The sequence below is a fragment of the Gavia stellata genome, chromosome 1 (assembly GCF_030936135.1).
Source record: "Gavia stellata isolate bGavSte3 chromosome 1, bGavSte3.hap2, whole genome shotgun sequence".
NCBI lineage: Eukaryota > Metazoa > Chordata > Aves > Gaviiformes > Gaviidae > Gavia > Gavia stellata.
The window spans coordinates 131,823,950-131,844,613 of record NC_082594.1 but is presented as its reverse complement, the minus strand read 5'-3'; the positions used below and the strand labels follow the sequence as shown (position 1 = coordinate 131,844,613).

At 44.5% G+C, this 20,664-nt stretch overlaps 1 protein-coding gene across 2 annotated transcripts in view; it reads right to left on the bottom strand.

The window, feature by feature from the left end:
- The window catches only part of CASR (calcium sensing receptor), a 41,330-nt gene extending 21,254 nt beyond the window's left edge, over positions 1–20,076 (bottom strand). For both annotated transcript variants that reach the window (XM_059822592.1, XM_059822601.1), the window contains exons 1-3: positions 19,892–20,076; positions 10,972–11,278; positions 6,413–7,294 (exon numbers count right to left, since the gene is read on the bottom strand). In XM_059822592.1, the coding sequence (XP_059678575.1) occupies positions 6,413–7,294; positions 10,972–11,278; positions 19,892–20,076 (1,374 nt within the window). The remainder of the gene's footprint in view (positions 1–6,412; positions 7,295–10,971; positions 11,279–19,891) is intronic.
- Positions 20,077–20,664: the final 588 nt, after the last annotated feature.

The window sequence follows — 20,664 nt, the reverse complement described above, 5'->3', positions numbered from 1 at the left end:
AACGAAGAAATCTCTTGTCAAGGCTTTGATTTCTACAGTTCCTAAATAACCTGCATGTAATTCCTCCTAGAGACACAGGTCAATGTCCTTTCTGAGCAAAGTATTGCTTCTGCTCCAGAGGGGAGATCACTTTCTTAATTCTACAAGGCAAAAGGGTCCCTTATATGCCATAAAAGGTAATTGGTTCTCCTTCCTCCAAACTTCACCCACTGTGTGGAGCAACACCAGTCCTTCATAGTGCATGAAAGTTCACTTTTGGGGAGTTCAACTATGTGGCTGGTTAGTAAAGCACCTGTGAAGATTGCTGACCACCCAGAAAGAAAAGAAATACCATGTCTTTGAAGTTAGCTTCAACCCTACCTTGGGATAAATGGAAATCAGCCAAGTCAGAGGAATGATTATAACATGAAACTGAATTTTTGATAAATCCACTTGTTTCCTCACCTCACTTTCTGAGTGCCTTTAGGGGGTTCTCAAGGTGCTCTTTGTCACCAGCTCCATTTGTGAGTAGGATCAGGAAAGGTCAGTCCTAGAAGAAACTGTACATCCTTTTGTGTAACAAAGACATGCTGTGTCTTAGTAAAAGATACTGATGTCTTGGTAATTCAGGGGATAATTATTATCTGAAGTAGCTACAGAGACATTATATAAGCACCTCATGGAGCCTTCCCCAAAATTCCCAGCTCCAGTATAGGCTGAAAAACTGACTTCTTTTCCCCAAGTGACAAAGGTACAAATGAGCTTCATAAATATTAGAAAACACTGCTTTTCAAATACAGCTTTTGTTGCAATGCAGCATATAAGTGACTACATTAAAAATTACTTTTATGAAAAATTCAACACGCTTGGGGATGGGCAGGAATACTGCGGTTTTTGTCATCAGGCAGTGTGTACTACCCTGATTCAGAAGACTCTCAGCCGTTCTCTACCAAGTAATTAATAACCACAAGTCCTTACGTCACGACATAGAGGTTGTGTATTTGCTGCATGCAGTTCATTCACCCTTCTTCTAGCAACCCTGTCGGGGAGATGGTTTCCCTGTGCATTTTCTAGCGGTGATGTTACAGGCCTGACCCCCCCTTTAGTCAGGTCCAGTTAAGTCCTTCTCCTTTTAGTTGCAGAGACATCTAAATAATACTCCATTTATTGTCTGCTTAGTTGAAAAGCTCGCAAGCGATGTTCTCAGCTGACGGCAAGATGTTATCTCCAAACTGATGAATAAGCAATCATCTGTTATTGCCTTTGTGGGGCAATAGCTGTGTTTGCTCTATTGACCCACACATTCCTGTGTGAGGCTTGAACTGTCTGCCTCTCAATTTGGTCTCCCACAACGAAGGCACACTGGTGAAATGCTTGCTTTCTGTTCATAACAAATGTATCTCCAGTGCATTTGTAATGCAGACTAGGTGAAGTTTTGCAGTTGCCCGATATTCAACACCTTCCTCTGTCTTCATTGCAGTTTTTCCCGAATGACTAATTTTCACACCAGCCTCAGTTAATACCTGTTCTGATACTCTTTCATTCTCTATACCACAAAGCAGCTGTTTTCCACACACCATTTTAATTGTTCAAACGGGCCTATATAGTTCAACAGACACAAAATTGATTAGATAAGCCCTTAGGCTCAAAGATCTGCAGAGATGTATGTCATCTAAGGCATCATTCAGTTCTTTAAAGCCTTGCAGAATCAATTTCCAGCCAGCCAGACATACCTAAATGTGAAGTTGGAGAAGGCAGCAATCCATTTTCACCTCTTCATAATGCGTATCACCAGCACAGAGGAAGGAATTGTTGGCTGGGAGGTGCACAGGTGTGATAAAAGACTTCAGGTCTTGCTAGGTGAAGCCAATTTGTATTTGCTTTTATTTTGCGGAACGGCATATGGCAGCTTTTCGCTAAGTCTGAGGTCAATCAGATATCTAGGCATAGATGTCTTTAACCTGCTAATCTTTAGGACAGCACATTTTGCAGCCTGTGCAGCACGCTTTGCCTTGATGCCTAGAAGAGCTATCTCATTTTTCACTTGTGAACCTGCCCAAGTTCACAGCCTCCAGTGTAACCACAACCTGAAAACTGTCTGGGAGTCCACCTATGGATGCTCTGCTCCGTGACCCTGTTGACTGCACGCCTTTGCCTTCTCAAATCCATGGGCACCTATCTTCCCCATTTAATCGCAATGCTTTTACTGTGAGACAGAATGAGAGACCCAACAGCTGCTTGTTGGCAATCATCAAGAAGCCAAATGAATGGGCAGAAACATGGAGTGAACTATGAGGAGAAGACAGGGTTTTCCTCTTCTCACACAGAAAGAATATAAAGTAATAAATATTTGCTCTGAAGGACAGATTAGGATCCCTTACTGGTTTTCCTTATTTTTTTTGCAGGACCACCCAGTGTTTGATATGAGAGAGAGACCAGAGAGGCTCCTGTAAATGCCCCAAGGGGTTATAAATCTTTGCTCAGAGGGGAACTGAAAAAAGAACAGATGGACTTGCTTTTAGAAGTGACCATGGGAATAGCCACGTGAGCAGAGACCAAGAAAATGAAGGAACTTGAGGGACCAGGGAAATCTTATCAAGGAAGATACTAAGAAAAAAGGGCTTCAAAAGCAGACTGTTTGAGCTGTTACGGAGAAACAGGCCAAAGATGCAGGGAATTTTGACAAAGAGGCAGCATCAGTACAGGAGTCCTGAGCTCATGTCCCACCTCTTGCCATACCTTCCCATTGCTATTCTATAGTTTACAGGACAGCCTGTATTTGGGGGAGGCCAGTCCATGAACCAGAGCAACACACAGAATTAGCCCTACTCACTACAGTCTCCTAAAAATATCATGGCCCACCAGCGAAAGAGAACGGGCATCTGCTAATCAGAGGTGACGGAGTGCCTTAATAGGATTCTTTCTGTTGTACTATTTGCAGTCATGCACTTTAATCCTTAGTGCTTTCTGTAAAATTTTGCCTTCTCCAAATGTGACAGAAATTGCTTATGTATTTTGTTCTGGATTGCCCTGCACCTTTTTGCTACCTGAACAAAACACTGCAAAAAGAAGTAGTTAATCTGATCTTCACTATTGTGCAGGACACAACGGCACGTGCAGAGAAAACTATCTGTTCTTTGCAGGCATCTTGCAAAGGTGTGCGCCTGGATTATCTGGCTTGCAGCAGGGTAGGTTCTTAAAATATGACAGCTGCAGGCACATGCATTGCTCAGAATAAGGGCAGCATAGACATCTTATTAAAGTCTGTAATTTTCTGTAGAGTACCGACGTGCAAGTTTTCCCATTTTCAGTTCGAGGACTCTGAACACCCCGGGCAGCTCCACGCGTGGAGTGGAACGGGCTGCCCAGGGAGGTGGTGGAGTCACCATCCCTGGAGGTGTTCAAGGAACGTGTAGACGTGGCGCTGCGGGACATGGTTTAGTGGGCATGGTGGGGTTGGGTTGGTGGTTGGACTTGATGATCTTACAGGTCTTTTCCAACCTTAATGATTCTGTGATTCTGTGGAGTGAGTGGCACAGCTCTTGCCTGGAAGCTGCCCTGCCTGCTTACCAGCTCTGGCTGTGGCCACGTCTCCGCACGCGCTGTGGCAGCCTGCGAGCTCGGGCTGACTGGTTGTTGGTGCAACGAAAGGACACAAGACTGGGTTTAGGGACAGGGTCTGTCACGGACCACCAACTCAGGTGGAAAAAACGAGTAAGTGGCTTCTTAAACAAGTAGCTATAAATAAGTAGAGAAGAAAGTTGTTAGTATTTGATATTTCAGCTTGGGAGACACAGAAAAATCCCGTGGTCCCCATGCTGAAACATACTCAGAGCTTTCTTAAATAGTAGATGCTAAATTCTTGATAGGGGAATGGTGCCCAATTTAACCAACTCACAGTAATTCTGTGGTAGGCTTCCTGCCGTCCGGTTCAAACGAACTGACCACTGAGGTAAAAATGTTCTTTTTATATACAGACCTGCACAAGCACCCTCCACAAATTACATAAATGAGTTCCTCCAAAAAGGTTTATATTCTGAGTACATAAAACTAACAATTAGCAGACAATGATATGTGTTAATGGATAACGCCATTGAAAGGCAACAAAATTAAACAGTACATAATTAAACTGTGGAACACGCCATTTATCCACCCCAGCCACCAGCCCCACTGGCAAGGGCTTCTCAGGACAGGAGCTGGGGCTAATGGAGCTGGGAGTGCACTGTGTTCGCCTTATCTGTCCCACACAGCGCGTGGGCAGTGATTGCAGACGCTATCAGCAGCTGCTGCCTCCAGCCTCGGGTGTGGAGCCTTCTGAACATCATCCTCGCTCTCTCGGGTTGCTTCCTATCAAGAAACCCTTGAGCCGACAGTGAGATGAGGGAGCAGGCACCAACCACCGGCAGAAGTACTGCTGCAAATGAGATTGATTTTAGTAGAAAGGTTTTCTTCTGCCTGGTTGTCAGAAAACCGCTCTCTGGAGATGCTGGAGGATGGACGTTGGTGAGGTGAACTTATTACCCCTGGGGCTGAGGAAAGCTTCCCAAGGGTAATGAGCCGCAATGCCTGATATGAAGTAGGTGTGCACACAAATTTGGCATTTACCTGCTATTCGTGTGTTTGGTTTTTAAATGAAGTGAAAAAAATGCACAAATATCAAATATGCTTGACAGCCAACACCACATAATGGTGGTAATTTCAAACATAGCCTGTTCCTTTGTAGCACCCAATATTCCTACCCAGTCCTGTTATCCCCCACATACTATTTCTTGATGCTGATTCCCTCCTTTAAGGCAAGTACGCATACCCAAAAGCCTAGATCAGCAGGATGCTTTACATTTTGATACAGCCATCCTTGAGCACCAGACAACACAGAAATGAGAGGACATTCTTCCCGACTGTGGAATCCTCAACAAACACCACATTATTTTACTTAGCTATGGTATGAATATCCTGCTTTACTTTCCAAGTGGACAAGGCATAAGGGAATGAATTAAAATATATATTTATTCTGGATCATTTTTACTGACACAATGAAAGCTAAATCTGTCTGTGACTTGCCCAATTCTGCCAGTATGCTCCTGAAAAGCAGAATAGCTTCGAAAGACAGAAACCTCAGAGCCAGCAATCACAGGATTCCCCTAAACCAGGGTCAAACCCTGCACTCATCAACTCTGAGTAAAGCGGTCTCTGTAAACCCAAATCATGTACCTAGAGCAATGCAGGTCTCCCATAAATGCCAAGACAAAGCCTTCTACTTCATTCTGAGTGATGTTTTTGAGTTGACTGAGAGTAGAGTGGAACCAAACCGCAGTTCCCATATGTGAATGCTGACCCAACATCTGCAAAGTTTGTGGCAGGGATAGCCTTTATTTTGCTTAGACTATCCTGAATAGAGGAAATTACACATGCAAACGGGGATGTGATCCTCCTTACATTCATCCGTGATAGCTCTAATATTAGGGTTCAGCCATGAACGATGAGTACTACTTGCTTAATTTTTATACAGCATTAGCTTAAATGTAGCTTTTATTTTGGTCTGAGTGTATACTAACTGTTTTGCTCTGATTTCAGGCATGTTTGGGCCCAAGTTTTCTGTGATGACCAGAATGGGGCAAACAGAGTTTGCTACATATTTGGCATATCTTCATTTGATAGCCTTACAAGCTAATTACGCTATTTAAGAATGCAGCAGATATTAAAAACACAACCTGAATATCACATCGGATAGCACAATCAAACATATGGTAAGGTATAGAGTATTCATAAAAGACCAGAAGACAAAATGCCAGAATACCATCTGTACGCCGCTGGGCAGAACGCCTTGAATGAATGGGTAAATGTGACTCAAGTCGTTAGTATCATTTTTTCAGTTCACAAATATCACTGCCAAATCAAAGCAGCTATCTATTATTTGCCCAACATCCACACATTATTTTCCTTCATTACTCAACCTGCTTTAGTTTGATCCTATATAAGCTTAAAACTGTGGAAAAAAAATACGGCCTGTATGGAAAATTGCTGTGGGATTGCAAAAGACGTAGAGCTTGCCAAAGAAAATGAACTCTAAAAACTGTTTTCCTTGTTCATGTGCTCTCTCCAGGCCCTCTTGTTTATGTAAGGGCTCGATATATGATCAAGTTACCTTGCGTCAGCCAGGCTGTGGTAATTGTCTGTGTGTGCACTTTTGGCCCGTAGCAAATGCAAGAAAATGTAATTTAGTTTAAGCCCCTTTCACTGCAGGCAAACTTAACACAACTTACCTTACGTTCCCTGTGGGGTGGGAGCGTGCACCTAAGCAGTGATATGCTACGTTGCAGGAGCCTCATGCTGTGTCTGAGACCCAGGATTATGAAAGGCCCCCTAAAAGCTCTGGGACAGCTTGTCTTTTTTCTGCAAGTGTATTGCACAGGCACGCAAATGACGGACTTACCTGCCATGCCTCAACCTTCTTAATGTCTGCACAGGATCCGTTAGTGAAGAGTCCTTTCCCAGGGGTACAGGTATATATATCCTGCAAGGCGTGGGCAATAGAATATACCGCCAAATACACATTATAGGATATCCGCAAGTGCGTGTAGTCCATGTACGGTGTCTCCACACTGGTGATGTTCTCATCCCCTGTGCACGGAGGTCGGAAGGCAGCCGTTCCATTTCCAGCTCCCAGTCCCTCTTCATGGCCCTTGTGGAAGGAAGTTGAAGCTGGAGAATTTTTGGACCCATCGGGGAGATAGCAGTTAAACGTCTCCTCCCAAAACTCCTTGGCAAAGCCATTGTTGGTGGACTTCTTGGGATGCACCTTCTGCAGGAACTCACGAAAGCCTGGGATCTGTCCTGCCTTCAGTGCAAACCCAATGGTGCTGCCGATGACACGGAAGAACTCTGGCATGGCTATCAGGGAAGAGCTGGCCCAGGCTTCGCTCGCCAGCCAGATCTTGCCAGTGATATTTCGCCTGACGATCTCTTTGATGAGGGGCTCCAGGTCTGGGCCACTGGAGAAAACAACGATCACCCTTGCCGTGGAGTTCTGGATGACCTCCACCACTTGCTGGATCTCCTCTTCGTCCGAGTACTGGGAGATGAGCTCGCTAAAATCAATGCAGATGTCTCTTTCCTCCGCCTCCTCCCGAAACTTTTCAATCCCTGGCCGGCCATAGTCATCATCGGCTGCAATTGTTCCCACCCAGTTCCAGCGAAAGTACTCGATGATGTCTGCCATCGCTGTGGCCTGATGCTCGTCATTGGGGATTGTGCGGAGGAAGGACTTGAACTGGTTCTTATTGCTCAAGAGACGACTGGATGAGGCATAGCTGACCTGCGAGAGCATAGTGAACAAGCAAAACACACCATGAAGTGAACTGCCTGGGAATAAATTGCCTACATCTATTTAGCGTCACTGTCAACCTGTGTAACCTCGGACGGGATGGAGAGATTGCTGAGCACCACAGTGGCAGCCACGTACTCATAGCCTGTGGTTGCACATGATCCACTCTGAGTGTCTGTATGTTCTTGCAGCTCTGACTGTCTTACAGAGGCACACATACAGGAGCAGCTGCTCGGACCCAAGAGACTGCAACAAGCTTGTGTCTGCCTGTAAGGTCAAAGATCTGAGGGAGAGAAAGGCTGACGCTAGCTTGGAGGAATGGCGAAGAGGTGAGCTGTGGGTGGCCTACACGCACCTCGCTGCACCTCTTGCCAAATCCAGAAACAAGAAGAATGGATCTTTTAGATAAACGAGGGCAACGCACATAATTCAGACAAAATGCAGGGTTCCTCTGTCCTGAACCAGACATGAGACAGCAGGCTGGTACTGCCATACCGGACCTACTCTGAAGAGCACTGTCTGTCTCTCCTTGCCTCTCGCCTCTGTCCCCACCCTTAAACAGGCTCCGTCAGGCACCCTATGCGTGTTATATACAATCCCTGCCAGTTGAAGTAAGAAGAATGTGATGTATACCAGTTGCCTTGACCCTGTGGAGTGTTAAGGTAATGCTGCTCATCCCTACCTTAGCAGTATTTCTGATTGCTGGCCAGAATCTGCAAAGAAGCCAGTAGGCATTCCACGCTCCATGAGCCACCATGTTTTACAGTTAAAATGGGATTTTATTTCCTTTTCTAAAGGTATCAAGAAATGTATTTTTTCTTCCTAATCAGAACAAGTGCCATAAGCTCTTAAGATACAATTTGAATTTTCTACAAGTAGGAAGAAAACCATAAAACCCAGAAGAGAATAGTTTAAAGATCTGGAGAACTTTTAAAACTCACTTATCTTTGCATTTTGAGATTGGTATCTGAACTCTTTAGGACTGACTCTCAGTTCGAAAAAGTCTTCTATAAAGAGCTCATTTTGTACAAAGTGGAAATTTACAGAAAACCTTAACTCCTCCTTAAACCCTGGCATTTAATGTTTCTGCGAGAAGAAAGAAAAAGAGGTCTCCTAGGGCAGTTTCAAGGGCCAGAGGAGCAAATCCTCCTTTCACAGAGCTGTACTCTCCCCTGGACAGGCTCCTGCCCAGTGCTACTCTCATCTCCTAAAAACCTAGTGCCAGGGGGCACAGGCAAGGTACCCCACTCCCACATGTGCTCTATGGGTACGCTGAGATGAGATACTGAGAAACAGAACTGGAGTCATAACATTTTCAGTCTCTGTGTCAACGGAATGAGTAATGAGCCTTACATTAATTGTAAAATATACCTCCAACTTGTACTGAAATGCAGGGTCTATTAAGCATGGATTTGCTAATGGCCTTGCTATAAATGGCAGCGATAACGCGTATTCTAATGCTGCCAAACAACTCCCAGTTTAAAAGCCTGCTTTCGGTTGTCATACTTCAACCACCTGGCTGAGGTTTCGTTTCAGAACTGAACCTCCTGACATCTACCCATTTCAGCAACCTCTAGATATGACTACTGCCTCGTAGCACAAACACCATTCCCTGTTCAAAGGGACATTCTGAGAACTGCAAACATCTCTTATGTTCAGTCGAACCCACTAACCCTTCTCAGCTGCCCTTGTTCACCCGGTAATGTGATGTGTAAATTAACAGTATGCCTTAAAATGCCATCATGGTGTTTATTACAGGCCACCTTCCAATGCTACTCTGGGCAATACCTAGGCAGCACATATTGGTCTTAACCTAAACCATTCTTGCCCTGCTCAGAGGGCGAATGTCCAGTTTTTCAGACTCCTGTGAGAGAGCCAGACTGATAACGTTAAATAGACAAGATATATTACTGTGCACCAGGCAGACAAGAATCCTTCCTTCTTCATTTGTGGTGCAGATGGGCATTGGAGCCCTGGCTGAAATAAAGATATATCCTCTCAGGACAGACTGAGAGTGCGGTGTGACACAATTTTGTTACAAGGACCCCTGTGAGCACTGGCACCTGTATTCATTTTAGAAGAGGAATTGGAACTGTTAGGCTACAGAAGGCAACACATAATAAGGCCAAGCACTTCTTCCGAAGTTTTCTTCAGTGTGGAAATCTAAAATCAAGAGCAACAGGGGAAAATCAAGAGCGCAGGGAAGTGGTGGATTCACCATCACTGGAGGTGTTCAAGGAACGTGTAGACGTGGCATTGTGGGACATGGTTTAGTGGGCATGGTCGTGTTAGTTAATGGTTGGACTTGATGATCTTACAGGTCTTTTCCAACCTTAGTGATTCTGTGATTCTGTGAACATTAAGCTATAATATGGCAGCCTCATACTTTGCTTAGGGTCTGTGCAGGGCAGCAAGTTTGTTAAACAAAGGGATGGGACTGTGGATGCCGGCACTGGCCCCAGTAGAGTCAGCAGATAGCAAGAAGGATGCTGCGACACAGGAGCTGGCACAACACCACCACCACACGGATGTCCACAGGACAAGGAATAGCATACCCACACGCTCTCACAAACCCTGTTTTGGAGGCCCTAAGGCAAAAGAAAGGCAGATCAGCCCAGAAGAAACATTCGCAGCACCTGATCAGCAGAAGCAACAACTTCACGGATCACCTACTTCATAGAATCATAGAACAGTTTGGGCTGGAAGGGACCTTTAAAGGTTATCTAGTCCAACCCTCCCTGGTTATAAGCAGGGACATCTTCAACTAGATAAGGTTGCTCAGACCCCCGTCCAACCTGACCTGGAATGTTTCAGGGATGGGGCATCTACCACCTCGCTGGGCTTGAATGATCAGAGATGCTGAGAAACCTAAGATTAGCTGGCAGTGACTGAGCTCTGCCTTAAGTGGGCTCTGTGGGAGTTGGGCATGACTAGACATCGACCATGGTGAAGTAACATCACAACTAACTTGTCAAGGCTGGCAAATGCCAATGACTGACCTAAATTACCCATGTTCACAGACTAAACCACTCTAGAGGACTCTAGTCCTCCTAGACTAATTTGCTGTTGGCTGAATGTTGTTACTGGCTGCTTGGTAACCTTTGTGTTTGGGGATTGCAAATTGCTAGCAAGACATATTTCTACCCTAAGAACCCCCCAACATTTTGTATTGTTTCTCTCCTTGAGGTTCTATTGGAAATGGCAAAGATTAAACAAGCCATGAAGGCAGAACTCCCCTTGAGACGTTCCGGTGTGCAGTTACGACACGTTGGCAGAGAGCAGGATGGAGAAGCTGGCACAGCCACTGCACATACCTGTATTGGCCCAAATACATTTCTGGCAAATGTGAGCCTGAAGACTTGTATCGCTGACTAAAAAAAATACTTGGTTTGATTTGACATAATAAGTTTGGAGGGAAGTAGGCAGCTTGCTTTCATGTAAACTGTTGTCCCCCTTTAAAAGCCAGTGCTTCTCATCGCTGTGTTGCCCCTCAGCCCTCCAAGGATGTATTCGTACAGCTAGGGCCACTGCCTTTCTACACCTTCCGTTGTCTGAAACAGAGGTGGAGCACGTAAGGCAGCAGTGTCCTGGTTCTATAATGTACTTAAAGATCCCCTCCAAACAGCAATACCTCCAGCTGTACCTTGACAAGAGAAGTGAAAGCATACCTGAGGTATGTAAAAGAGTCCCAGCAGATTGGCCACGGCGGTAGAGATGCCAGAGCCGGTTGCCCCCACGACTGCAATGGTGGAAGGGATATGTTCTGAGCAGTTGCAGAATTCGTCCAGGTTCAGGGAGTCTATCTTGTTCTGGGCCACGAAACTCAGTGTGGCCTCGAGGGCTTTAGAGACTGTATTGCAAGTGTCAAATATCCTGTATCCTAGGGTCATGTTGGGAAGGAGAGTTGGGCTACTGTTTATTTCTTCTATGGCAAAGATCATAGCCTGGAGCCAGCGGAAGCCTCGGAAATTATACCTGGGGGAGCAAAAATAAAAATAAAATAGAGTGAGAAGATGGGAAACAGAGGAGACCAGGACTGAGACAAAGACAGAGTGAAGAATTCCAGATACAAAAGGCAAAAGCAACTGATGCGATTTCTTGCATCCTACTAAATTTGGAAAGCTTTGCTTTTGTGCTCGGTGGTTACAGAAGAGGCGTGCATATGCTACAAGGTTTTGTTCTGGTTTTCAGCTCTTCAGTTTGGGAGCTCACTTCAGCGGTCGTGAGGATGAGGTGAACTTTTCTAAGTCCTCTAAAGCCTGGGACGGTTGAAAGAGAGCATGCCTGGGGTGTTGGCTCTGGCCTGTCCCTTCTGCTCAGCACCCTAAACCTGGATCTTGTGATTGCTGAGCAAACGCTCTGACAGAAAGCTACACCTACCAGCTTTCCTTCCAGACTCCTCTGACATGTTTCTGAATGCAGATGGCAGTGTCTGCAAAGCCTGTGCTGAGCGCGATGCTGCCAGGGACTTGGGCTCCGGGATACTCGGCGTCAGCTCCCCGTGGCCGTATGCAGGCAGAGCGAGCTGAGACACAGCACTGGCGTGCCCCTGGATGCAAAGGCACCCGGTAGCTCTGCTCAGGGAAATCTGGCCTCACATCACACACTTCACACTGTGAGAGAGGGCACAGTCAACCTGTTCATACCAGAGACACACTATAAATGTAAATCCTAGCTTCCTAACTTGTTAACTAGATACTTCAGTGTTTTCATTAAAGGAATAACTTTTCTCTTTATTACAGTGCTCTCATACATTTGCTTTAGACACAAGCTCAGAAGATGCCGTCAGAGCTGGCCTGTGAAATTGAAATTCTGTTTTTCGAAGCCTCCTCTGCTCTCTAATGAAGCAGCTGAGTTTTCTGGCTCTTAACTGTGTGTGGAGCTAACCCGCAGCTGGGGAGGGGTGGCAAGAGAGTGCTGCAGGACCCGGGAGTCCCTCTTTAGAGCATCGCATGGGCTGGCAGTGAAGGCAGCTGATGCAGCGTGACTACTTATCCAAAAAAAAGAGAGAAGCTTCTTCGAGGAAAGCAGCAGGAAGAAAGTCGCTTTGATATGTGTTATTCTCAATTTTTACCTACTGCGTTTTCTCCTGTAAATCTGCAAAAGCAACTGGTTGTGTGGCTGTGAAGCTGCCAGGTTTTAGGGTAATTCAGCTGGAATGGCAGAACCTTTCATGAACTGAAACCTGCCCTTCCTTTAATGCACTATAGGTCAGGATAGCCCTTAGTTTGCAGTTTTGTGTTGAGTTGCAGCTGGAAACAGGAAAGTGTCGAAGCTGTTAACGCTTGAGATCCACTGGGAAAACTGATGGGCCCCAGATCTGGAAGAGCCTGGGGAAATAGCCTGCCCAAGAAGAGATTCTGTAGGAAATGGTAAACTTTAGGTTTCACATGACTGCCATTTTGAAATGCTTTGAGACATGTTTGCATCACCAAGGTGAAGATTTCTAAAGATAAGCTTCATGAAATCACGAACTTCCAATCCCTGAGATACATGACCTGAATATTTTTTAATTGCTGGATTGAATTAATTGCTTCCAAAGTTGATGTTAGCTATGTCTGACTTCTTTAAAGCTGAATGAACATAGCCACATTACTTCCATTCTAGGAGTTTTATCTGATTTATCTGGGATCAGAAGTTCTAAAGATATCACATCTAAGGTTTATCTTTAAGTCTTAAAAACTTCATTTATTCAACTTCATTTCACCTGCTCTAGACATCTTTGGCCAACTTCCAAATGAGGTTCTGCTCTGAGGTTGTAGCTCAAAGACCAGACAGTATCGTTTCCGTACAAATCTCTTCAAGTCAAAAAGTTTGAGGTCAATAAAAATCCTTAGTTATAATTTATGAGCAAAGGGACAGCTAGCCATTTTAAGATCACCCTTAAGAAAATGGACACCCTTTAGAACACGTGACTGTGTGTTACAGTTAGAAGTGATTTGGTCATTTAGAATATTTTTTGCTCTAGTTGCAAACCATGAAGGAGCGAGATGCAACGGGGGAGCTCTGAAATAAAAGGACAAGTCTCGGAGTGAAAGAGGCAGTGAGTGTTGGGTACAGAAGAAAAGATGTGCTGGGCACACCGCGCTGTCTCTCGTGGTCAGTAACGCTCGCTGGGATGAATGGCAGCAAGGAAGGGTTTTGTGACACTTCTTTTTACAAAGCTAAATGAGTTTACAGATATTTTTAGTTAAAATGGAAATAGGATTTGAAGCAAGGAACTATATTCAGGCTCCTCATGTAAAAGAGAAAAATCTGAAAGCATTTTCTGTATTTAAAGGGAAGACTGCTGAGAAGCTGGGAAGTTCAAAGGTACCACTATACCACTGTGAAAAGCTTCACGCATTCGAGTGTGTGCAAAAGTAAGTTTAAGCCTGCTCACGTTAAACTGTTCAGGTGGAGTATGACAGGGAGTTATTTTGCCTGCTTGACAGCGATTTGGCTTAATTTTTTTTTAAATGCAGCAAGGTGGTATCTTCAAAAGCAGTGAGAACTGGACTGTCTTTCCCTTGACTTCAGAGAACATGTTTGCTATTTCGTTCAGTAGGTGCAGACTAAGGCCCATGACGCACAATTGCTTTTATTTTCCTTTCTGACATATGCTCCTGATGAATGTTTATTTACAGCATAAGGCCTGTACTTCAGGTACTTGAGTTTGGATTGGTTTTATTTTGGAGGGGAAAGGAGGGCAGGGGGTGTTTTCTGGGAGCTAGACTCCAAAATGTCTTTGAAATGCTTTTGATAATTTACCTCAAACTAGCCTGGGCAGGAGACCTGCAGTTCTCTTCAGTTCCACCTCTGCTGATAGCAACATCACCAGATCAGAAGAGGATCAGATGGGATGGATGCAAACACACCTTGCTCTGTCTTCTCTGATACCTGACAGAGCTTCAGATGAGGTCTCGTTTTGCTAACTAATACTGTGTTGTATCAGTACTGTAACACGGATGTGGTCTGATGAAGGCAGTGCCACCAAACTGGTCTAATCCCTGGAGATATTTAAAAGACGTGTGGATGTGGCACTTAGGGACATGGCTTAGTGGTAGACTAGGCAGTGTTAGGCTAACGGTTGGACTCGATGATCTTAAAGGTCTTTTCCAACCTCAACAATTCTATGATTCTGTGAGATTTCATGATTCCTTCAATCCCGGTGAATGGAAATTGTGTGGATAAATTCTCTCCTGTTGTACTGTAAGAGCCCAGCAAGGGCTGCAGGTAGGTTCCTCTTGGCTTGCTGTGTACCGGAGTGATGGGTAAGAGCAGCCTTCGAACCTGGCGGCAGGTTACACCGATCCAGCTGACCTCCTGTGCTACGCTGCTGCTGTGACCAACATGACTAGTCACTGTAATGTTCTGTCAACCATGCAGAAATTTGACTGGTAATTTCCATGAAGAAACTGCAAAGGATTTGCTAACAGAAGCAAACTTGTCATTAGATTTCCAGAAGCTTTAAAGAGCCACTGATATTTTCTTGGTGGAAAATAAGCAGCCTCCAAAACTTATTTTCTGCCATATTACTTTACAGGTACGTTGGCGTAGTCTTCTCTTTTAACATTTCTGAGATGTGGTGCTATGAAAAGTGGTCATTAAGCTCTAAATGAGAGTTTAATGTAAATATTTCAAGTGCCCGAAGGTGTAGATAGGAATTTTTATTTACACTCAGTTCTTTAAATGTTTCTCCTCTGAAGCCTGTTCTCCTACCTGTCAGAGTACACAACCCACTGATCTTTCCACTCCCAAGCAGGAGCACAAACAGGGGAAGAGAAATCAGAAACAATTCCTCCACAAATCCTCATTTTAGTTGTCACATCTGCAAGGGACAGATTATCTTTGTAGCCGCCCAGTTCGATGGATCGTAAACGCGCAAGATCTCGCCGATTCCTGCAGGTCTCTTTCTAGTTGGTATAAATGTGTCTGTCAAGGGGTGCTCAGGATGGCTTAAATGCCTCAGTGTTACAAAGCAAGGGTATGTAAATTAAGGGACGTAAGCTCACTGCCTAGTTTTAGCTCCATCCCCTGTTTGTTTGCTTGTTTGCTTGTCTGGTTTGGTTTGAACAGCTCATACTGTCTGGATCCCGCAGGGAAATTAGTCCCGATCCCTGTTGGTCTCCATAAAGGAATAATTCACAGCCTCATGTGAATTCATGACCTTCATTTATCAAAACTTGCAAGGCACTAAACTAAAAGCAATAGAATGTGAAGGAAAAGAAGGAGAAAGTAATGTGAAAGCTGTAAATAGAGCTTTCATTTACCCTCCCGTATCCGACAGGTACTTTTATTCAGGAGTGGTGGCAAAGCCTGCATACGCCTCTCGGCTCACGCCGGTACTCCTCTTTCTCTAGCAGTTGTATGCACATACTAATTTCTCTGTCCGCTCTAGATTTCCAGTACATTAATTACATGTTATTGCTGCTACTACCACTGCTATTACTAAGCTATGCAAAGGGGAAACCTTCAGTCGTTCGTTGGATTCCTGTAGTCAGTAGGTATAACGTGCTGCTTACTACCCTCAGAAGTTAGGGCTATGGGTCAGGGGGATTATGCAGACCGAAGAAAATTTTAAAAAATAAAAAATTAAAATTCAGAAGGCAGGTGGAAGAGAAAGAGGAAAAGAAAATAGTTTGCTCTCAGGGAGGAAGTTCTAAATATCATGTTGTGCATTCGGTTCTGCAGTGGGATTAGCAGATACATCCACATGGGGCAGAATTAAAATTCTCTGTTCTCTCAGGCAGATGCACAGACTCAGTCAGCTAAAGCGTCCCAGAGCCAGGCTCTGGAAGTCCTGCACTATGACATGAGGACGACGTCTCACCGCAGTTTCACAGCCTGAAAGCTACATGTCACAGTGTGGGACCTTGGCTAGATTGCTGATCAGAATACAGAGAATACGCCTTAAAAACGATGACCTAGTGACACCATATTGGCAACCTCAGTAAAGATACATCCTCACCACAAACAGTTCATTACAGTAAGAGGAATCCATGGGTACCGCCCATCCGTGCAATAATGCTAGCAATTATACTAACGATACCACTACCATCACTACTCCTAATCTACCTGAAATCAAGAAGGGACGGAGAAATCAGGGTATGAACAGACCTCAGTGGGTGCTGAGAGGGAATGGGGGTCAGGGACTGCTTGTGCTGTGCTCAGCCTCTGCCCCCACGGCACACATCAGATAGTCGTCAGCAAATGTCATAAGGGAAGTTGCTGCAACAGCACCTGAGGCATACAAAGACAGCAGGTGTATTTATATCAAATGCGGGATACTCGGTTGCTTAAACAACAAGCCACATAAGTATTTCTGAACGGCAGGAAACGAAATTGCTCTCACTTTCCGTACTCCCGTCTGACATTTGGCGTGGCAAAATCATGAGTAACTTTTCACTTTGGACTCTACAACTCAGTGCCTAAAGCATGACGATGATTTTTCAGTAGAATCAGCACAAAAAGAACGGAAAACAGATCGTTACTGCTCCCTTTTCCTTTTGCTGCTGCGTCATGTATATAGTTTTCCAAATAATCATGTGCCAGGTATGCACAGTAGGTTCAGGCTGGTACATATGCTGAGCTGGGGAGGAAAGTGCCGTGCCACAAGAGTATGAAGAGCGTGAAAACTGAAAAAGTGAAGAGAAAACTGTCCTACCCGTTTTGAGAAGCCCTGTTTGGGAGCATAGGTATGGCACTGAACACAGCTAAATGGGTGGGAAGATGTCCAAACAGCACAGATCTGGTTGAACGGTCTCAAAAGAAAGGAAAGCCGCATTATCTTCAATTGTTCAATACCGAACTCCGGAAGAGACGGGGCAAACTACCCACAGGGTTTCAGTGGGACCCTTGGATCTTTTCTTGTCTCAAAGGAAGGAGCTTTTCGTATGGGCTGATGACTTGTTGCTGTTGCTGCCTAATAGAGGAGTATGAGGAAAGAGAGAGGATGCCCGCATACTCCTAAAGTGACCTGGGTCCAATTTTCTTATGTGATATGAAACACATTTTCCTATGTAATAAAGAGATTAAAAGCTGTACACAGCCATCTGAAAAGGGTATAAAACTGATTTGCCTCAGCTTTGAAAAGATACAGCAGCACTGGGGAAGGCTCAGAGAAAGGCAAGAAAGGCACTCAAAGGTATGGAACAGATTTAGCACCTTTGGTCTGACCAGGTACAGCCATGCTTATGATCCTTTAGTGGATTTCCCTCCCTATAAAAGTTTTTGACATTACAAGATTGGGGAGATTTTACTTTGGAAATACACTAGAGCCTATCTTTTTTTTTGTAACTTCTCCCCAGAAAATAAGAGTTCACTCATTCCAGACTAGCCACCTGCCCAGAACTGAGGAAACTCAAATGTGATATGAAAGACGCTAGCTTGTGACTTGAAGAATGTATTGGGCTCTTAGAGTCAGCATGCACAACCCTGCCCCAAGCTACTACCTAATCACGGAGTCCGAAACCAAAAAGGACCGCTATGGTTGTGTTGTGAGATCTCTGTACAAGTCCAGTCAGAGGAATTTTCTGACTTAAATTCCGCTTAAAATAGAAAAATCATTTCAGGAAAAATATCTGCGCTCAATTTAACATGTACCAATAACAAGGAAAACACCATAGCACATAAACTGTCCCAGGTATTAATTATCTTCATCAAGAAAATCTGATGACCAGTCTCAAAAAGTCTTCCCAACTCAATCTCTTTTGAATTAAACCTTTCCTGGAAATGGACTTTTTCTGGTAAAGACATGTGCAATGAAGGAGCTTCCAGTCATCTCTGGTCCAATCATCCCCTTGTTCCTATTGTAGTTGCTACTACGTCTGCAGCTAGATCTCTGCCTTTCGGTAAGGATCCTCTCTCCGTTTGCACTATGCTATCAACTCACAGTTTATCCAGCTCCTTGAAGGAGTACGGCAAAGTGGCACAAACACCTCTTCAGTCAACTCCTCTCTTTTGCACCTGCAACTTCTTAGTGCAGGGGTAAGAGGAACACAGGTTTTACCCAGGCAAATTTCAGGTGGAGGATGCCTTTTAGCTGATCAAATGCCACCCAGAAGCATCTCCCATTGTGTCCTTACAATGGCTGGTCTGGCTTTTCAGGATTTGCTTGTTGTTGGCAGTGCTACCTCATTAACAAATCTTTTGGCGACCACACACTTGTAGTACTCGTGGGGGAACATTCTTCTGTGATCCGTTCTAATAATGTGAGCATGTCAAGGGAGTCACCAAGGCTGACCCAGTGCTGACAGAAATATCAATATCTGCAAATATCTGCACTGTCCTGCCTGCCACCTGGAGCGGGTGAAGAAGACCACAGAGCTGAAAACACCCATCGCTTTTCAGCGTTCCACTTTAAAGATCCCGCATCTGGGAGAGAAAAAAATGCTGAAAATCTGGCAGAGCTTCTTGCTCCATGAAGTGGACATTCCACATACATTTAGTTCATGACTTTCTTGTGCATGCACAGAAGAAACCAAAAGAAACCCAGCTTGATTACACTTCTTTCTGTGTGCTTGCTATGAGACCGTCTGGGGATGATCTCATAACCTAGATGGATGTGTCCTGCTCGGTGTCTCAGCGTAAAACTGCACCTGGAATTTGTAAGCATAGCAGGAACGCTGTCAGCCATTCTTCATTACCATCTGCAACGAAACTGCACTAGATCCCCAGTCTAGGATGAGAGGTCCAAATAATTCCAGGTATACAATTTTTCACATATGATTACAGAAGAGGTCCTATAACACTGAAGTCTTTTCCCATGCATGGTCATGATAAAATTCCACATCAATTTCTTATATTTTGTTTGTATGACATTCCAGTTGCAATCAGTTTCTGTCATACTTTATGTGTATTATGTGCGGGGTTGCAAGGTTAAAAATTTCTCATGTGTCATCATAAAAATGGCTATGCTTTAATAATAAGCGACTTTGTTTTCATGTGCATTTCTCTCTCCAGGGTTAACTGCCAAAGACTTAAGACAAAACCTATATGCACTGTTTACACAGAAGAAAAGGACTTTGGGTGAGGAAAGCCTGGATAAGGAGTTCAAGTCTGGGACTTTGTAAAAGTCCTAAAGAGACATCCAGGCGTTCAGTGGGATTTTTCAAAAGCAGTGACCTATCTCACTTTCACCTATTCATTTGTTTAGGCAACTAAACAGTTTGTAAAGTCTTAGAAGATGAGAGGCAGGACTGGAAAAAAAACCCCAAAATTCGATTTCTAAGCTATTTTGCTATGCATGACTGTAATCAAATGACCTTAAGGGCACTATGGGTTATTTTTCATCCTTCTGCTAGGAAAGCTTATTTTCAGGTACTATTCAAATGTCCACTGTGAACGGCGAGAGAGATTCATGTTTTGGCAGCTTTGGGTAATACAAGGATCACCCTCTTTCACTGTCCAAGTATTATTTAGGATACTGTTTAACATATACACTTCCTGCCTTTACAAGCTGTTTTGTTCTATTATTTACACCATACTTTCCCATTGCAAGCATCAGATGACAGACCGCACGTACACAGTGTATAGCGTGTCACCTGTAGCCAAGAAAGGGCAAGACTCCCCCACCAACACTTTTTATTTTTTCTTTTTTTGGCTTACCTTATACACTCCACTGATTCTGGTCTTGATTTTAGATCCTGGTCTTTAGCAGCCACTCCAAAATGAATGGGGAACAATCCTCCGAGAATAATGTCTCCCTTCTTCTGTGCCCGTTGGTTTGGCCCATAGGCAGCTGTGTTCCCGGCAAATAGCAAAAGAATCAAGCAGCAGCTATATAAAGTCATTGTTCCTCTTTTCACCAGGGGGTTATAGGATGCAAAATTGGAAAAGGTGATGTAAGAAAGCAGACGTCGTAATGTCTAAGCTTTTCCTTTCTTTAATACAGCACAGAGAGGATTTGGGACACATGTCTGCAGGGAGATAAGCAACTGGGTGGGAGCCACAGTGCTGGTGTTTCTCCCTCTGTCTTCTCCATTGCAAAACCACAATTCAGCAGTCCTTCTTTCTTCATAACCAAAGCATTATGGAGAGCCCATTTCTGAGAACTGCAAAAGAAAGACATGAAAAGTCATCCCAGCTATGCACCAGGACCCCACGCTGCCATGGTGGTTCTGCATTGTCCCATCAACTTCTTAGTATGCCCCCATGGACACCCCCACTCAACAACCTGCTCAGGACACATACCAACTTTGACAGAGTAAGTCAGACACCCCAGTGATGCCAGCCACACCTCCTCAAACAAGTGTCATGGATTCTCTTGAATGCCTAATTCTCTGTCACACGTGTGAGGTGGGTGTCTTCCCACCATCTCCCTGTGGTTCTGTGTGACTCTGGTCACAGGAGACTCTGTAAAACTCGTGATCGGACCTCCA